Source organism: Antedon bifida, chromosome 11 (genome assembly GCF_963402885.1).
Source record: "Antedon bifida chromosome 11, ecAntBifi1.1, whole genome shotgun sequence".
Classification (NCBI taxonomy): domain Eukaryota; kingdom Metazoa; phylum Echinodermata; class Crinoidea; order Comatulida; family Antedonidae; genus Antedon; species Antedon bifida.
This window is the reverse complement of record NC_136236.1, coordinates 11699530-11717453: the sequence shown is the minus strand read 5'-3', so window position 1 is coordinate 11717453 and position 17924 is coordinate 11699530. Positions and strand designations below refer to the sequence as shown.

Here is a 17924-nt window from a genome sequence, read left to right as displayed (position 1 = left end):
TGAAAGGGTAATGAGTTCCATGTGGTAATGATACGTAAATCAAAGAAAGAGGCTCTACTAAAGGTATTAAACCGAGGTTTACACAACCTAAAAGGACGACCTCGTAACCTTGTAAAATGGCCAGCAGAATTTTGGAAAGTAAAAAAGTCCATGAACAATCTTTTATAAGTTTCAATCATATCACCTCAACTACGTCTATCTTCGAGTGATGATAGACCCAACCTAGAAAGCCGTTCCTGTGCAGAAAGATTTTGGATTTCTGGCACTAACTTAGTTGGGACGATTTTGAACCTTCTCAAGTTTAATAATGTCCTTCTTTAGATGCGGTGACCATGATTGAACAGAAAACACCAAAATAGGACGAACTAAAGTTTTGTATAAGACAAGAAACATTTCGGAATCCATAAAGGTAAAGGCGTGTCGAGTAGTACCTATCATTGAATTTGCTTTTGCGGCAATCTTACCAACATAAACTGTAGACTTTAAGTCAGAGGTAACAGTGTAGTACCTAAATCTTTTTGCTCTTTAGAGGTAGTTAACAATGAGCCACCTAATGAATAACAATGTTGAGGATTTCTTAGTACAACATGCAAAGTTGTGCATTTCTTTTCATTGAAGTACAACAACCATTTGTGACTCCAAACCTGTAACTTCTTAAGATCATCTTGAAGAATAACACTGTCATGTGTGGTACGTATTCGTAAATTTTGGCATCATCTGCGAACAGTTTACCGCTTGATCTAAGATCATCTAATAGATTATTCACAAACACCAGAAATAAAATAGGACCAAGGACAGAGCCCTGGGGCACACCACTAACAACGGGAAGCCACAAAGAAAAGGATCCTTTGACTGAGACACATTGACATCTATGAATAAGAAAATTTGAAATCCATTGGAGAAGAATACAATTTATACCATTTGCCTTAAGTTTGTACATAAGTCGCATATGTGGTACAGTGTCAAAAGCCTTTCTGCAATCAAGATAGATAATATCTATTGGTCACTATCGTCCTTAGCATTGTGTAAATCTTGGAAAAATTCTGAAAGTTGGGTAAGACAGGATCGACGGGACCGAAAACCGTGTTGGTGTTTGCTCAGTAAATTATTAGATTCAAGATGGTGCATAATAGATTGTTTATAAAATTAGTAAGGCTTATAGGACTGTAGTTAGATGGTTCAACGCGGGAACCTCCTTCATGAATAGGTGTAATATGAGCATCTTTCCAATCATTTGGGAGCTCTCCAGAGGTAAGAGTCTTTTGGAATAAGAGAAAAATAGGCATGCTAAGGGACGTTTCGCATTCCTTTAGAACACTTGGATGAACACCATCAGGTCCAGGAGAGGAGTTTGTCTTTACATTTTTTATTTCAGAAGATACATCATCCATAGTTATCAACGCTTTATGGACGCTTTCAAGTGGTGGACCATGAAAATGGTAAGAAGGTTCAGGGATGGATGTGGTATCCTCGGGATCGAAAACAGCATGAAAAGAGGAGTTTAGAACTTGGCTACATTCAAAATTAGAATTTGCAAAGGAGCCGTCAGGGCATTTTATATTACTAACGTTCGATTTAATCGAGGTACGGCTTCTCACATAAGAGAAAAAAGCTTTAGGAGATGATTTAACGTTAGTGGCAATATCTTTTTAAAATCGAGCTTTAGCTAGCCTCACTGCAGTTACAGAGGCATTTCTGGCTTTACAATATTTCCTAGATCTGGACCGAGTACGTCTTTTCATGTATCGCTTCCATGCAAGATTTTTCTTTTCAATTTTGCATAATACTTTTGACATCATCCATTTGTGTTTTGAAGGTTTGTAAGAACGGATAATATTAATCTTAGGGACATATTTAGAAACAGCCTCATTGTATTTTTTAATAAAGTATCCCAAGCCTGAATTATGGGTTTATCAAGGGTAACATTCCAATTTTGGGCCTGGAAGAAAGAGTTTATAGAACAAAAGTTAGCCTTGGAATAATTAAGTTTGAGAGAAGAATCAACTTCAAACGAGCACTCACTCTCTAGCTCAAAATAAAACATCAGAACCGCATGGTCACTTGCACCAATTGGAGAAAGAAAATGTACTCTTTGTTCTCGAACCATTCTGATGAGAGGCCTAATTTTGTAGAGCCTGCCCATCCGTGGGGTCATGTACTGGGTCTTCATTGTTTGCAATGAAATTTCATTATCAGGAAAAACCTATAGCTGTTCATTATTTGGCCAAATATAGGTGTTTCTATCAAATCATCAGTGTTCCAATACATTTCTAGCCTAGGCTTGTGAATAATACCCATCAGTCCAAGTAAACCGAAAAACGTCTTCATTTCAGGAACGGTGGTGGGAACCCATTGATGAACCCTGGATCGATTGTTCAGTTTATCACGTGTTGCATTGATGAACTGCTGAGCATATCGGTTAGTCTCCTGTACAATATGTGAAAATATATCATCAGTAAAGTATTGAAAAAAGAACTCCTCAATTGAAGCATTATCACCAATTCTAACTTTGAGTCGTTCCCCACCAGAGAATAGAATTTGCTTTGGGGGGTCGTGTCAAAATTATATTACTCCGTGTAACGCGGTGCACCGCGATTAACGTTATTCTGTGTATTATAATTCGTTAATGAGGTGGGTGTAACCATGTTCATTGAAGTGTTAAGCGCTAACGCTACTAACGTTTTGCCTCATTCATATTCATGAGGTAATTACGGATTCGTTTACTTCGTTTACTGAATAATAAAAAAACAGTAAACGCGGTAAACGGTTTGAACATTTTGTAATACATTATACGTTATGTGTGTTGTTTCCACTGTTTTCAATTCAGGGGAATTCCCATTTTTTGAGCCCGTATTATTTTTTTTTCAGCGACAACACACGGTATAATGTAGTACAGTAGAGTACGCTGTAGTACAGGGGAATTCCCTTGTGTGGCCGTGCTGCAAGGCTCTGGCTATACGTACACACTGTATACAATGTTATTCTTTAGTATAGTAAAGTGCAGTAATGATTTTTTTTTAAACATTAAAATACAGTTTTACATATTTTACCATATTTTTCTTTGTAAATTTGTTTGTCTGATCTAAATATTTACAATAAAAAATCACAATTTTCCCACGGTCCCAGTACTGCACGCACGGTCCTAAAAAGGCTTATTATACTTAAATGTAGGCTATTGTATTTTTATTTAAAATAAACCTATAATCATGGTACGTGTATTTAATGCGAACGATCTTTGTAGAAAAACAATTCCATAAGTAATAATAATAATTTATTGAAACTACACCTTTACAACGGTGGAACTCGTTCATACACGGTGCGTTCTATATACAGATAGACATTCAACAGATACAAATTAATAAAAACAAACAGATACAAAATAAAACTAGTCAACCGCCGACTCGATCGCTATCGTAGTCGTACGTCACTTAAGCAATATACAATGAGTTAAAAAGAAATGAAATACAAACAATTTTTAAGTAGTACAGTAACTGAAAAAAAAAAAAAAAAAAAAAAAAAATTGTACCAAAATTTAAAAAAAATAGTATTAAAAACTCAAAATAAAAAGATATCTATACCGCAACAAAACAAAAACATTACATGCTATCTGCGAGTTGTATAAGATTGTTTCGTATTTTCCATGATCTTGTTAGGTATACTTTACAAAATTTGTCAAGACTCAATAGAACATTATTACTGAGGGGAAGTGTATCCGTCCCCAGAACATATAACATTTTTTAGTCATTGTTACTGGTGCAGAATGTTTCCCAAACATCTAACTCGTTATGAAAAATTAAGTCTTGTTTAAGTACATTTAGCTGTTCTTCTCTTACACATTGTAATGCATCACAACTAAATAAAAAGTGAGATATGTCCTCTATATTTCCAGAGTTACATAATGAACAGAGACAATCATTATCCACTGTCCATTTACTTAATTTAAAATTTAAAGGTAGAGTATTGGAACGGGCTTGAACTTTAAGACGGGCACCATTAAAATTTGTTTTATCAAGTAAAAACTTTTCAAGATCCGGCTTTGATTTTAACTTTGCATAAAAAGATAGCGACGATTTAGATGCGAGGTCCTCTGACCATTGATTATTTACATTATCTAAAATATTTTGTTTCAGTAAATTTAACCAATTTTCCATAGTGCGATTTTTAAAAACATTGTTAAAAATATGCATGCATTCAAATCTACAGAAAGTGGTTCGAACACAACTAATTCTTTTGTGTTGTAATTAAGCATAGTCTTGTATAATAGGTTGGGCCATCGTTTTTCATTTAACCCGACTAAACGTTCAAAGAATTTTAGTTGTAATATGTTATGAGATACGGTTAAGGGTATCCATCCTAGATCTCCATATAAGGCCACTTTGGGTGTATACACTGGTGCTTTTAAAATATATCGTGCCATCTGCATTTGAAGCCGTTCCAGTCTCTCAATATCTGAATTGGACCCTCCAGTCCAAACAGAGCAAGCATAATTAATAGAAGGTAAAACTATTGTTTTCCATAGGATATTTCCGTAATATACTCTGTCAAAGTCATCAAGATTATCAATTATAGATTTAACATATGAAACTAATCTATTACCCTTTTTAACAACATTGTCAATATGCGGATGTTCACATAAATTTCTTGATATTAGCACTCCTAGATATTGGTAGGTGTCTGTTTCTGTGATGTGATGTTTGCCAAGATCCCATTGTTTATATTTATTTATCTTTTTTCCAAAAATCAAGACTTTTGATTTTTCATAGTTAAAATTAATTTTCCAATCATTTGAAAAATCACCTGCTAATTTAAGCATCTTTTTAAGGTCATGCTCATTATTGGCAATTAGCACGACATCATCAGCCCAGAAAAGACTACCCATCCATTTATTTTGGATCTTAACACCAACATTATTTGACTCTAACAACTTCTTAAATTCATTAATAAAAATGGAAAAGAGTACAGGAGATAGAGTACATCCCTGTTTAACTCCCTGATCGATTACAAATGAATCAGTAGAAATGTTTCCAAATGTTACATATCCTTCAACATTTTTATATAATTTGTCAATAAGTTTCCATATATTACCCCTAATACCACAGTTCCATATAGCTTTTAGTAGCCCTTCTCGCCATACACTGTCGAATGCCTTTCGGAAGTCCAGGAAGGCCATATAGGTGTTTTTCCCTTCTGCAAATCTGCAGGCAGCAATACTTTTTAATGTAAAAAATGTGATCCTCACACCTATGTTGTGCGCGAAAACCTCCCTGTACTTCCGAAAGGACATCCCCTTCTTCAGTTATCGAGAAAGCAATAATCCTATTGAAAATCTTAGATATACAGGAAGTCAAAGAAATACCGCTATAATTATTTAAGTCTAACCTATTTCCTTTTTTGAAAATAGGGATAATAGTAGATTTGTTCCATTCATTTGGAATTTCTCCTAGTTCGATAATTCTTTGGAACATAAACAAAAGAGAGTATTCAATATAAACACCCCCATTTTTAAGGAGTTCGTTTGTAATTCCGTCTGGCCCTGGCGCCTTATTATTTTTGGCATGTGCAAGAGCAATTGAAACAGTATTAATATTTAATTTGATATTATGTAGGAATAATTCCGAGTGTTCATTACTATTTGCATTATTATCATTAATATTAGTATTATTAGGATTGTCTGAACTTAGATCGGAACGTACCTTCTGGATAAACATCGACGTGTTAAGTGAGATGCAATCAGACATATTCATATGCATTTTTCCTAGAGTTTCCCAGTATTGTTTTACTGTTTGGTTCATTTTAACTTTTTCTGTAATAATTTCGTCCGAAAAAGGTGATTTAATACAACTGACCACTTCCTGTTTATGTTTAGGGCCTCTTAGGGCTTTCCAGAAATCTTTACATCTTGGTCCACCTTTATTAGCAATTTTAATTGAATTATCGACTCTTTTCTTGTTAATCTTTTGTTTAATTAAAATGTTAGTATCGGCACGTTTTTCCAGGTAACTATTCCATAAAAATTCTGAAGTAGCATTATCTTTATCTTCTCTTTTAATGTACTTTCTATGCGTTCGAGCAGCATTTTTCCTACGTTTTATTGCAATATCAGCTTCTTTATCAAACCATGGTTTATGTTTATTATTAATTACTCTCTTTCCAATTCCATTTACCACAGCTGAAATAACAATTGACTTCCATGCTTCCCAAATGTCATTAACATTATTGAAGTTGTTAACAATAACATCCCAGTTATCAAAGCCTAAGTTCAGTTCTTGGTGGTAAGCAGAATAATCTTGACCTTTATGTGTATCCCAAATAAATTTCTTTTTCTTTCTTTCACCTAAACTATACTGATTATTTTCATTATTAATTAAATTTAGGATCAACATGTTATGATCACTACCAATACTATAATGCCTAAGTTCGTCTACAATTAGCTTACTAATCTTATTAAGAATACATTTAGAAGAGAGCATATAGTCAATTGTACTGGTCTGATTACCTTTTACCCATGTTATTTTCCCTTCACAGAAGATAGTACGATTCAGTATTGATAAACTAGAATTATCACTGAACTCTAGTAACTTAATTCCGTTTGAGTTTAAAGTTCTATCACCATTTACAATTGCATTGCCTATCCGACCATTAAAATCGCCTATTATCAGGATAGAGGGGTCATCCTCTTCGTTAATATTTTCTATCTTTAAAATTTCTAATAAGAGTTGATTATATAATTCTGCAGTCAACTCTTTGTTAACTCCCTCGACGGGAAAATATACAACGGCAATATAAAAAGGTTTGTTATTAATATTCATTTTTAGCCACATCCTTTCATATTCATCTAAATTGCTTTCAAATAAGTTTTCATCGAGTACCACAATATCATTAGACACAAATAGGCCAATACCCCCTCCATTCTTAAGCTTCCTATTTTTACCGAACCATTTACACCCATTAACAGAGACTGTCATACCGTTTCTTAAAAATGTCTCAGCGACACCAAAGATATCTATATTATTGTTATACAAAAAGGATGAAACTTCATACATTTTAGGTCTGAGATGATTAACATTATTAAAGGCAATTTTAAGAGTTGACTCTTTAAAAGGTTTTTTAAACTGTTTACCTTTTTTACCTCCTCTTCTATGTCGATAGTTCTTTTTGGAGTTCGAGCTAGATGATGGTGATTCAATCAGTTCTGCTATATTGGTTTCATGTGTGATTGTGAGTTCATCATTTAATAAGCAAAATTTATTGTCCTCATGACGTTCGTAGTGTTTTGAAAAGTTGCGGGCTGTATCCTATGGGGACCGGTCGTTGTGTAACCCGTCTCGTTGCTGAGTACAGTTGTATGCCTTGTGTCCTATCTTGTGGCAAGTGAAACATTTTATCGCGTGATTGTGTGTGCAGTCCCTTGTAGTGTGATTTGTTAGGCCACACTTCTGACAACGAGATACATAGCTTTGCGACAGACGTTTTTCTTTTGTTGTTTTCGTAACATTGTGTCCTCTATTGTCTTTCCGCTTCCGTTGTGCTATCTTGTGAGTGTTCGCGTAATTTACTCTTGTTTTAATAATGTTATGTACCATATCGATGTTGTGAATTAGGGTTCGCGTGCCTTCCTTAGAGAGATGCAAGCCACTACTGTTAAGGTTCCTTCTTGTTAAAGATCCGTTTTGAAGCTTAAACGTTTGATCATGATCGACGAACTCGCAAGATGAGTCTTCGCGATTTCTTTGATTGCATCATTAAAGTCGTTGACAAGTAGTTGATATTATCAGATCTTGGAGATACAGATGAGATTAATAATGAGGCGTTAGGTAGATCAGATTTCAACTCTTCTATCATGCCTTTGAAATCGGCAATTCCTTGGTTACACTTTTCTTCGGATACACAGTTATTTGTACCCACATGTATTACGATGTTTTCATAATGGTGGTCTGACTTGCTGATAACACTCAATTTATCCTTTATATCACATACTTTTGCACCTCTCATGCAGATGACTTTGGTTGTTTGAAGTCCTCCTTCATTTATATCCTTCACCATTGAGTCGCCGATTATTAGATTCAATTTTTCATTAGGCTTATTTTCGGGTCTTCCTGATGACTTTGAATGGGAATGTTTCGATGAAGAAGGTTGATTCACACTGTCTGTGCAAGGCGTATCTTTCGTTGTAGTTGTTGACTGCATGCGTAATTGCGATTGCATGTTTGTAATTATAGTTGCTTGTTCTTTCATTTCGTTCTTTAGTTGTTGGTTGATTTTGATTAGATTTGTAATCGTCTCCTCAAGTTCTGATGTTTTCTTATGCATGTTGCTGAGATTCATAGGGATCTCTTTACAAATCGGGCATATCCAAATGCGTGGATTCTGCTTTACTTTCATTCCCACACATAGCTTGTGGTAGTGAGCTTCACATAACGCGCATTCTAGTGATTTGCCTTTTTCCAAATTATCGAATTGACAACGTGAAATACATTTGATTGTGGATGGTATTTGGCTGTTGTCTTGGTAAATCTCTGGATCAATATCTTGAAAAACTGAGTCCACTGTAGTGGACCATCGTCTCCATTTGAGTGTAAGAAACTACCATGTGTGTTCGTGAGCCGCACAATCAATCGTTGGAAAAACAATTCCGAGGAGCCGAACGACTGTCGTGAAATTCCATTTGATGTACACGCACCCATCTAAAAGAAATTACCACGTGTATATTAATCATGCGAGTTTGTTGTCCCGAACGCCGAACGACTGTTGTGAAATTCCATTTGATGTACACGTACCCCTCTGGTAAGAATTTACCACGTGTATATTCATCATGCAAGTTTGTTACCCGAACGCCGAACGACTATTGTGAAATTCCATTTGATGTACACGTACCCCTCTGGTAAGTAAGAAATTACCACGTGTGTTCACCATGCGAGTTTGTTGCCCGAACCAACGACTGTTGTGGACATTCCATTTGATGTACACGCGCCCCTCTGGTAATAAATTACCATGTGTGTTCATCATGCGAGTTTCGCCGCCGAAAGAACGATTATTGTGGACATTCCATTTGACGTACACACCCTAAAACAATGTCAGCAGTAGCCTATAGTTTCGCGCTAGCTCAGTGGCGATCACGTGTGTTTCGCGCTCTCTAGTCGAATTCTCTGGATAGAAGAAATAATAAAAGACCATTTTCCGTAAGATATTTGTGTAACGTCAATCGCGATGTAATTATTTTATTTAATGATTTTTAATGAAAAGAAAAAAACAGTACACGAATATTTTTTTCATAATTATATTTTCACCTAATAATAATATTAGCGCCGTCTTGTTCATCCTGCTAGCCGTCATGCGTGTATATACCAGAGAGTTGTTATTATTAACAACTCCCTGTATATACCACAACGACATCGTGCTATATTTAGACGTTGACAGGGTTTGCCCACTGTCTGGTCATGAAAGTGTTCGGCTTGTTTTTGAACGTCTAATGGTATAAATAATAGCAACAGTAGAATGTAATAAATTAGGCAGGATATTTATTGTTTAAACGCTTGTATTAATTAAAAAAATCAACGGAGCGTATCTCCTGTTTCTACTCATGAATATTCATTTGCTTACTTATGAATAATCAATTTGCTAACGCAATTAATGAAATCCACAAGTTTATGCATAAACGAACATCCGTTAGGAGCGTTAGTGCGTTAACCACGGCAAACTTTGTGTTTACTGCGTTACACGGAGTAATATAATTTTGACACGGCCCCTATGGTTAAAAACTATCATTTGGGTCAATGTCTCAATTTATCCATTGTGTTCTGATCTCTAGGACAATGCCGGCCTCTCTGACCTCCTCTTCTAAAATAAGAAAATAATGTATAATGTAGCCGCTTTGTTTTATTTGGTTCTGGCTCCATGTTTGTCAACTCATAGGAACAATACTGTACCATGCGGTTGAAATATGAATGCGGTTACTTATAAACAGTAGTAGTAGTAGTACTGTAGTAGTACATAAAAAACAAAAGGCAGAGAGCTGCTGCATCTAATGTTTACATCAGATTTAACATGAAGAGATATGCTAGTGCATTTAACATTAGTAATATAACATATATTGATTGCGCAAATTTTTTTATACCTGGCCGGGCCCCCATGTGGGTACGAGTAAGCTAAATACTAATAATTAGGTACGGGTTTGCATGGATACAGGTTGGTTTGGGTACAGGTCAGCCAAAGTGGGTATGAGTTGACCAATTATTTGGGTACGAGTTAGCCAAGTTGGGTACAAGTTGGCATGGGTACGGGTTGGTTTGGGTACGGGTTGACAAGCACGCATTACAATAGCTCTAGCCATATATAGCCTAGGTTAGGCCCTACTAGTACTACTACTAGCTTAACAATAGGGCTAGACCATTAGCAAGCTTTTGAGATATTCCATTTTTAGAAATTGCCAAAACTGAGGGCCTTGGCGAATTTCTGATTGGCAAAACAAGAAAAATAACTTTACAGACCACTTAACATGTTTTGACACATAATAGGCCTAACACGAAATATCAGTAGCATGGTATCTATACCAATCAACAACAAAAATACCCTACCTACCGACCCTGTTTGTCAATTTTTGGTGTGCTTGGGAAACTAAACAATTTTTTGTTGGCCTGATACAAAATAGATGGCAGCAAAATGTGGGCTATTATATCAAATGTCGGCCATCATTTGATGTACAGTACATCATAATATGGCCACCTGACTTTTAAAATTACCATTTTCTTTATACATGAAAGAATAAAGTGACATTATTTTATTATTTCTCTTTAATCATAAATTATCACATTCAACATCTCGCTTATCTATGGCCGATTTTCTCTCAATTTGAGTTGCTCAACAAATTATCTAGATTTTTTCAAACAACCTACCAAGTAGTCCTGTATTTCCTGATCTATGCGCCCATAATACCTCAACAGAATGGCGTGCTGCATTTTCATAAACAGGATTAACAAGCAATCGACTCAACGTTCCAAACTCCACAAGCAGTGAGCCTGCTCCTGCTGTACAAGTTTCAATTGAACCATTATTTGGAATACCAGAACGAAGATTTACCTAAATGAAAGAAAAATCATATATATTTGTGAAACTAAATAAAAACATTCAAAATATATATGTGGCCGTAAATAATAAAATGATAAATCACAATAATACTGTGTAATAATTATATCATCACAAGTAACTTTATATTGTTCATTTTCTTTTAGCTACGAATGCTGAACGTCTTGCGACATAGTGCACTTAACAAGCCCTAATCAGAGGGTGGCCACCCAATAAAAAATGTCATACTGGCAGCGTTCTGAAAGAAAGAAATTACTAATGTCATTATTCTGAATGTAGCCGGCCATGTATTTGTTTGTATCGTAGTAGCATGGTATAGCCCGGTAGGGTTTTATGATAGAAAATGTTATCAATTACATGCTAACTTAATATTTAATGTTAGGGAGCCCAGCATATGAAAAAAAACTCCAATTTCAGTAGACAACACGAAGGGATTTAGATATGTTTACCACACTTAACCAGTTCAGGGAGCCCACCATATGAAAACAACCCCAATTCCAGTACACATGTTTACCATGAAAAAAAAAACATGCAATGTGGTGGGAAGGTGGTATTTTGTTTCATGACATGTGACCCACAAAATCTAGGTAAACTTTATATTATACGATATTCTGTCGGCAGTCCGCCTGCGATTGACTAAACATTATACAGTATTGAATATGACCTTGTTGTTGTCGGCATCCTTTCATCGATCTTGCTTCTTCTACTACTTTGTGGGAAATTTCTATTTATATTTGCCTTCGATTATAAAAAGTGGTTTACTTTTCACATTTTACTGTCAGTAATGGTGATATGCTAATTAGAGGTCCCAAGTTCCCCGAAATCCGATTTTCCTCGATTTTTAATGCAGATCCCTGCCTCCCCGAAAATTGGTAATTTCCCCACAAATCTGAACGATTTAGGCCTAGCCTAGGCTAGCCTGTAGATTTTTCATATAAAATCACTGAAATTAAACAATATTTTCCAAACAAACATTTAATTTTTATAATGATAATTATAATGATGCAAAGTACTGTATTTAAACAACAGCATTTCTTAGGCCTTTGTTTTCACAAATTAACATCCATCTATCAACTGCCAAGCCAATCACACATAAGACATTGTATTGTTGTATTGATATGTCGCATGCAACAATATTACCAAAACTCCCCAGGGTTTGTGACCATTCGAAATAATAATAATAATATTGCGCTTCTCTCCCAGCATTTATTTGTTCTAATAAAACATATCGGAAATTAATTTTTATACACTATCTTAAGAAACAAATAAATATATGAGAACATACTGTACACACCATACAAATTACACAAACGTTTATACACAATATTAAATGAAACCAAATTATCTAGTAACGAGTAATTTGAGCCACCTCTGAACATTATCTAGGTCCTTATTTAGTTTCAACAACATCAGATATATCATCAGAAGATGAAAAATACAAATAATAATATAATCTGCATACATACTGATACAGTATTTACATTTGTAGTCATTGACATATAAAATAAAAAGTAAGGACCCAAGTATGGAACCCTGTGGTATCCCACAGACACTGTAACAAAAGGGCCCAAGTATGGGCCTGTTTCTGCTGCAACTGCTCAAAATACGGTATAAAATACGGTATTTTTCATACCGTATTTTTCAGTACCCCGTTTCTGCTAACAATACTTCTTGGGTGGTCGTGTTAAATTTCATCCTTTTTACCCAAATTGCCATTCATTTATTTGGTCGATAATTAAAAGTCGCAATAAAGGAAGTTTTACGCCTCACTTTCAACAGGCTAGCCCTAGTGATAGAGATGTTGTGAGAGCACAGAAAACATCGTAATGGGGACAAGTAATTCGTTCCCTCCCCGAGTTATTTTTGCAATTTTGTACTGCTTTCGTAGGCTCTTCAGCTTTGAGTTTACTTGCTTTGGAGACAAGTCTATTCCGTACTCCTGCTTTATTTTTTTAGAAATGTCTTTATAAATGTGGTTGTCCCTTTTATTACCTTTTAGTTGGCCGGACATTTAACTTCCCCTCCTTCCCCACACCCCTTTTCGCCACACAGATTTATATAGTAAATACTGTGACGTCTTCGCTCCACATTTTCGCCGAATATATCTATACACGTGTGTAAAACAGCTCACAGCGACAGAAAATAAAAACACGATGTTGACCTCATGTCGCAGGTCAAAAAATATACGGTATTTTTTATTGGCAGCAGAAAAGGGTACAAAAAATACGGTATAAATTTGGAAATACCGTATTTTATCCACAAATTTTGTGGGGAAAATACGGTATGAGCGCAGTTTCTGCTGCCAAAAAATACGGTATAAATACGGTATTCAAAAAATACCGTATAAAATACGGTATTTTCTTGGCAGCAGAAACAGGGCCTATGGAACCCTGTGGTATCCCACAGACACTGTTACAAAAGGGCCCAAGTATGGAGCCCTGTGGTATCCCACAGACACTGTTACAAAAGGGCCCAAGTATGGAACCCTGTGGTATCCCACAGACACTGTTACAAAAGGGCCCAAGTATGGAACCCTGTGGTATCCCACAGACACTGTTACAAATATTTGAAGTTATACCATTATATTAGTTTACATGACATCTATCATTGATGTAATTCTCGAACCAACTGATTACACCTTCACTAAAGAAAATGTTTCAGCTTTTTAAGCAAAATACCATGATCTACTGTATCAAACACCTTGTTAAGAACCAACATAACTAAACCAGTGTATTGTCCAGAATCAAATAACATCATGATCACTAAGCCCTGTATATAATACTCCCGAATCACTTATCTTTTCTGGACATGATAGGATACATAAATATGATCAATAAGGGTTGATGTACAGTACATTTTGTAGTCCTAGTTGGCACTGTAGTGTAATAACTTGTTTAAAAGATAAAATTAGTTGAGATTTCATTTAATTTGTTCATATAACAGTTTGGGTGTGCAGACGTTGAATCACAATTTACATCACCAATGATCACAATATTACTGTATAGTATTACAACTTTCAATTTTGTGAAGAATTTCTTTAAGATCATTAAATAATTCCATTTCTGACCCAGGAAGGCGGTACCATGCTAAAACAATAATTGGTTTCATTTTGGATTTAGATATTTCAATACTAATCAATTCAAGCTCTGGTTTCATAAGGTCAGATTGAATCTTATAATTAAAACCGCTATTTTGTTTTACATAGACAGCGACTGACCTCTCGTGGACGGTCTTTAGGCCTAGCCTAACTAGGCTTAGTTTTGTAGGCCTAGCAGGTAAACATCGGTAACATACGAACATCTTACGCTAACTATATACCTAGCCTAACGTTGTATAGTTGCTGCATTAATTGTCTTTCTATTTTTGCCAGACTCTGTTGATACAAATTGGGGAAAACCCGGTATTTTTGCTGAAAAGTTAGGAGTCTTCCATTTGTTTTGGCCTCACGATCGATCGAAAGGTGGGTGAATTACAGAAGAAAAACAGAAATATCAATCAACGCGCAATGCATTTTGGGATTTATAGCGGGCCGCTATAATTATTAGAATCGACTTATTTTTCACATTTATAACCATTTAAAGACGAAAAAAGTTATCACAATAGGACCATATAGTATTATTTTTACATTAAATATAGTTTGTGATCTTAAAATAGATCTAAAAAACGTAGGGAAGGTGTCTTTATTAAATGGTAAGAATCATCAGAGTCAATATTATCGGCTATGCTGTGTAAATTTAGAGGTGTCGAAATGATGGTTCTATCAATGAACTGATCCTTGAATTTGTGTTTCAGCATCTCGTTTGTTTTCAGCACACATACATTTAGGTGACGGTCGTCTAGTCTTGGGCAGACTCAAGAGATGTAGACCTTACCAGTTATACGTGATTTCAGACTTGATGAAAGTTGCGTGTAATCTTTAAGTACAGAGTCACTGGTGTAATCATAACTAGGACAATCGTTCGTTCCAGCGTGGATGATAACGTTCTTTACATTGGTTAAATTCAGACTTGTTTTACTGTTCCGCAGGTCAAGACAATGCATGCACGCATTGTCATGACTGATGTGTTTAGTAGACCCCTTGTTTTGATATGCTTCAGCATTGAGTCCCCAATATAGTAGGGTTTCTGTATTGGGGTTTACTGTCTGATGCTTTTTGCTGTCCAGGAACAATTTCAAGTATGTGATCATTTGCCTCTTTTAGGAAAAATTAGTTTTCCAAGATATATATTTTATTATTTAATCAGTTTAATTTTAATAAATCATTTCTACATTATAAACAGTCTTACCCTGGGATGAGGAAGACCAGTTGCAGTGCCGTCAAAGGCAGGAAGAAGACGATCAGCAAGATTTTTGGCTAAATAAAGCAATTCATCTTTGTAATTTTCAGGACGTAAATCACCCAATGGTTTCTTGTCATCTACAATAAGAAGATGAGCTGACAAAAGTGCTCCCAGTACCCTGAAAATTAAACATAAATACGAACTATCAGTATTAAGTGAAATTATTGAAATTGTTTGAGTAAGCTTTACTGGGCTCAGTAATGTAAAATATAACTAGATTTGAACTCATCACTTTGACGCATGACAAACGCCACATGCACATCATATGTTAGAATATTGCGCACAGAAAAAAGATTATGCCATTAAGACCTGAAGAAAATAAAATGTTAGTGTGCTCTCTATTTTGTGACATACTGTATATATACTACATACAGTTTAACATAGGTATAAACTACGGGACCCACCTTTTATTCCAATTTTTAACATGATGACATCATCAAAATAAAACACAAAGATAGCAATTTTGGAAGGAAATTATTTGAGCAACAACATTTAACGTGTTGAAGAAATTTGGATACGAAGAATATAGATGCGCGCTCTTTTAAATGTGATGAACTATGACGCAAAAGATGAAAATACAACTTTATAAATTCAACTGGATATATGATGTCACAACATCCAATGCACAACATTTTTACATAAATGTGTATAGTCTACAATTTAACAGCTTCCACAAAACGAAATTTACTGTAAAGATGAAAATAAGTGACCCAGGGTATTCACACTTTTGAACATGATGACATCATCAAAATTAAAATGTAAAAAGATAATTGATTGAGCAAACAAATATTAAAATCTGGGAGAAAATAAGTTACAAATAAGCGAGATGCGCTCTATTAAATGTGATGAGCTATGACGAAAGAGACAAAAAATCCTATATTTTATATTCGGATGGCCAAATGGTGACGTCATAACATCCGAGAGGTAACAATTTTGCATAAATTCATATCTACAACTTATCTATTTGGGGTCACGGTTGATCCCGAGGAGCTATAATAGATCAAAAATAGGCATGATTTTTACAATATTTTGTAAATTTTGAACTTCTGTAAATCGTGCGCAAATTGTCAAATTCAACATGCTCGTATTACTTTATTAATATAAAAAGCTGGAAAAATATAATTCAAATGAAAAAATAATGATGGCTGGTGAGACCCCTATTTTTTAATGTATTATGGAAGCTGATGAGTTGTAGATATCAATTCATTTAATAGAGCGCATTATCGCGTTTATGCTTACCCCATTTTCTCCTAGATTTTAATATGTTCTTTCTCAATCAATTCTCTCAAAAATTTTAATTTTTATTACGCCATCATACCAAAAAATTAGAATTATGTGAGTTACTTAATTTCATCTATGCAGTATATTTCAATCTGTAGCTTCTCGGAATGAAAGTTACCTATGTGCTTAAAACTTATTATAAAAGCTGTTGAATTGTAGATATGAACTCATATAAAAATTTTGTCTATCGGATGTTGTGATGTCATCATATGGTCAGTTGAATTTAAAAAGTCTGATTTTCCTCTCTTTCGTAAAAGTTTGTTGCGTTTAAAATAACGTGTACTTCTTTTCTTTGTGAACGGTTACCTTCCGAGATTAATATGTACATACACTGTACATAACATACAGTGTATACTGTAGCCTAAATACTGCAATATGCTGTATGACAACATAGGTAAAATTCATCACTGTATATTTACTTCATGTCATGGCATAATAATTTGTGGTGTTCATATCTCAACGTGTACGTCTGCACGGAAAACCCGAACTTGTGACATGACGAGTTAAAATCTAGTTTTTGGTTGTCCGCACTTGGCAGATAACCCCTTGTTATTGTCAGGATCTATTTTTAGTTATTTTTTTTCAGCACTGTAAACATATTTAATTCATGTCATAGGATGGCATAATAATTGTCGACATTCATATATTTTAACGTGTGCATGTTGCATTTCCACGGATAATCCAAACTCGTCAAAGTGACGAGTTCAAATCTAGTGTTTAAATTTGTTTTATATACAAAGATTTTGTACAGTAACATAGTATAGGTAATCTTTTGAATGTTACAGTACAGAATGTTACAGTACCTGATTGTAGATTCAAAAACTTGTACAGTGTTGTCAGTGTCAAAATGAACATGATCTATAACAAGACCAACAGCATTCTTAAATTCTGATATATTTCCCATTATCTGTGGAATGAAAATAAACTGTGTAGATCCTTTAGTTACTGTGTAATTAGGTATCCCAATGAAAGCGCACAGAGGGGTATCACTTTTGAAATATTAACAAAATTCGAATAAGTAGTATGACTTTGATGGTAAATAAATCGTATTCACTCTTAATTAATACTTACAAAATTTATATTGTTTGAAAGTACTTGTTTTAATCTATGTATAAGTGTGTTTACAATTAAAATTAATGAAGTAGTCGCCGAGAAAATGCGATTTTAAAACGGTTCTAAAATCCCGTCGAGCCGATTTCCGCGCGTTGAAAACCTCATCGG

At 34.9% G+C, this 17924-nt stretch overlaps 1 protein-coding gene across 2 annotated transcripts in view; it reads right to left on the bottom strand.

Annotated features, from left to right (window-relative positions):
* LOC144856402 (ER degradation-enhancing alpha-mannosidase-like protein 1) overlaps positions 1-17924 on the bottom strand; it is a 51508-nt gene that overhangs the window by 20050 nt on the left and 13534 nt on the right. For both annotated transcript variants that reach the window (XM_078714403.1, XM_078714404.1), the window contains exons 3-5: positions 17507-17610; positions 15369-15540; positions 10893-11076 (exon numbers count right to left, since the gene is read on the bottom strand). In XM_078714403.1, coding sequence (XP_078570529.1) covers positions 10893-11076; positions 15369-15540; positions 17507-17610 — 460 coding nt within the window. The remainder of the gene's footprint in view (positions 1-10892; positions 11077-15368; positions 15541-17506; positions 17611-17924) is intronic.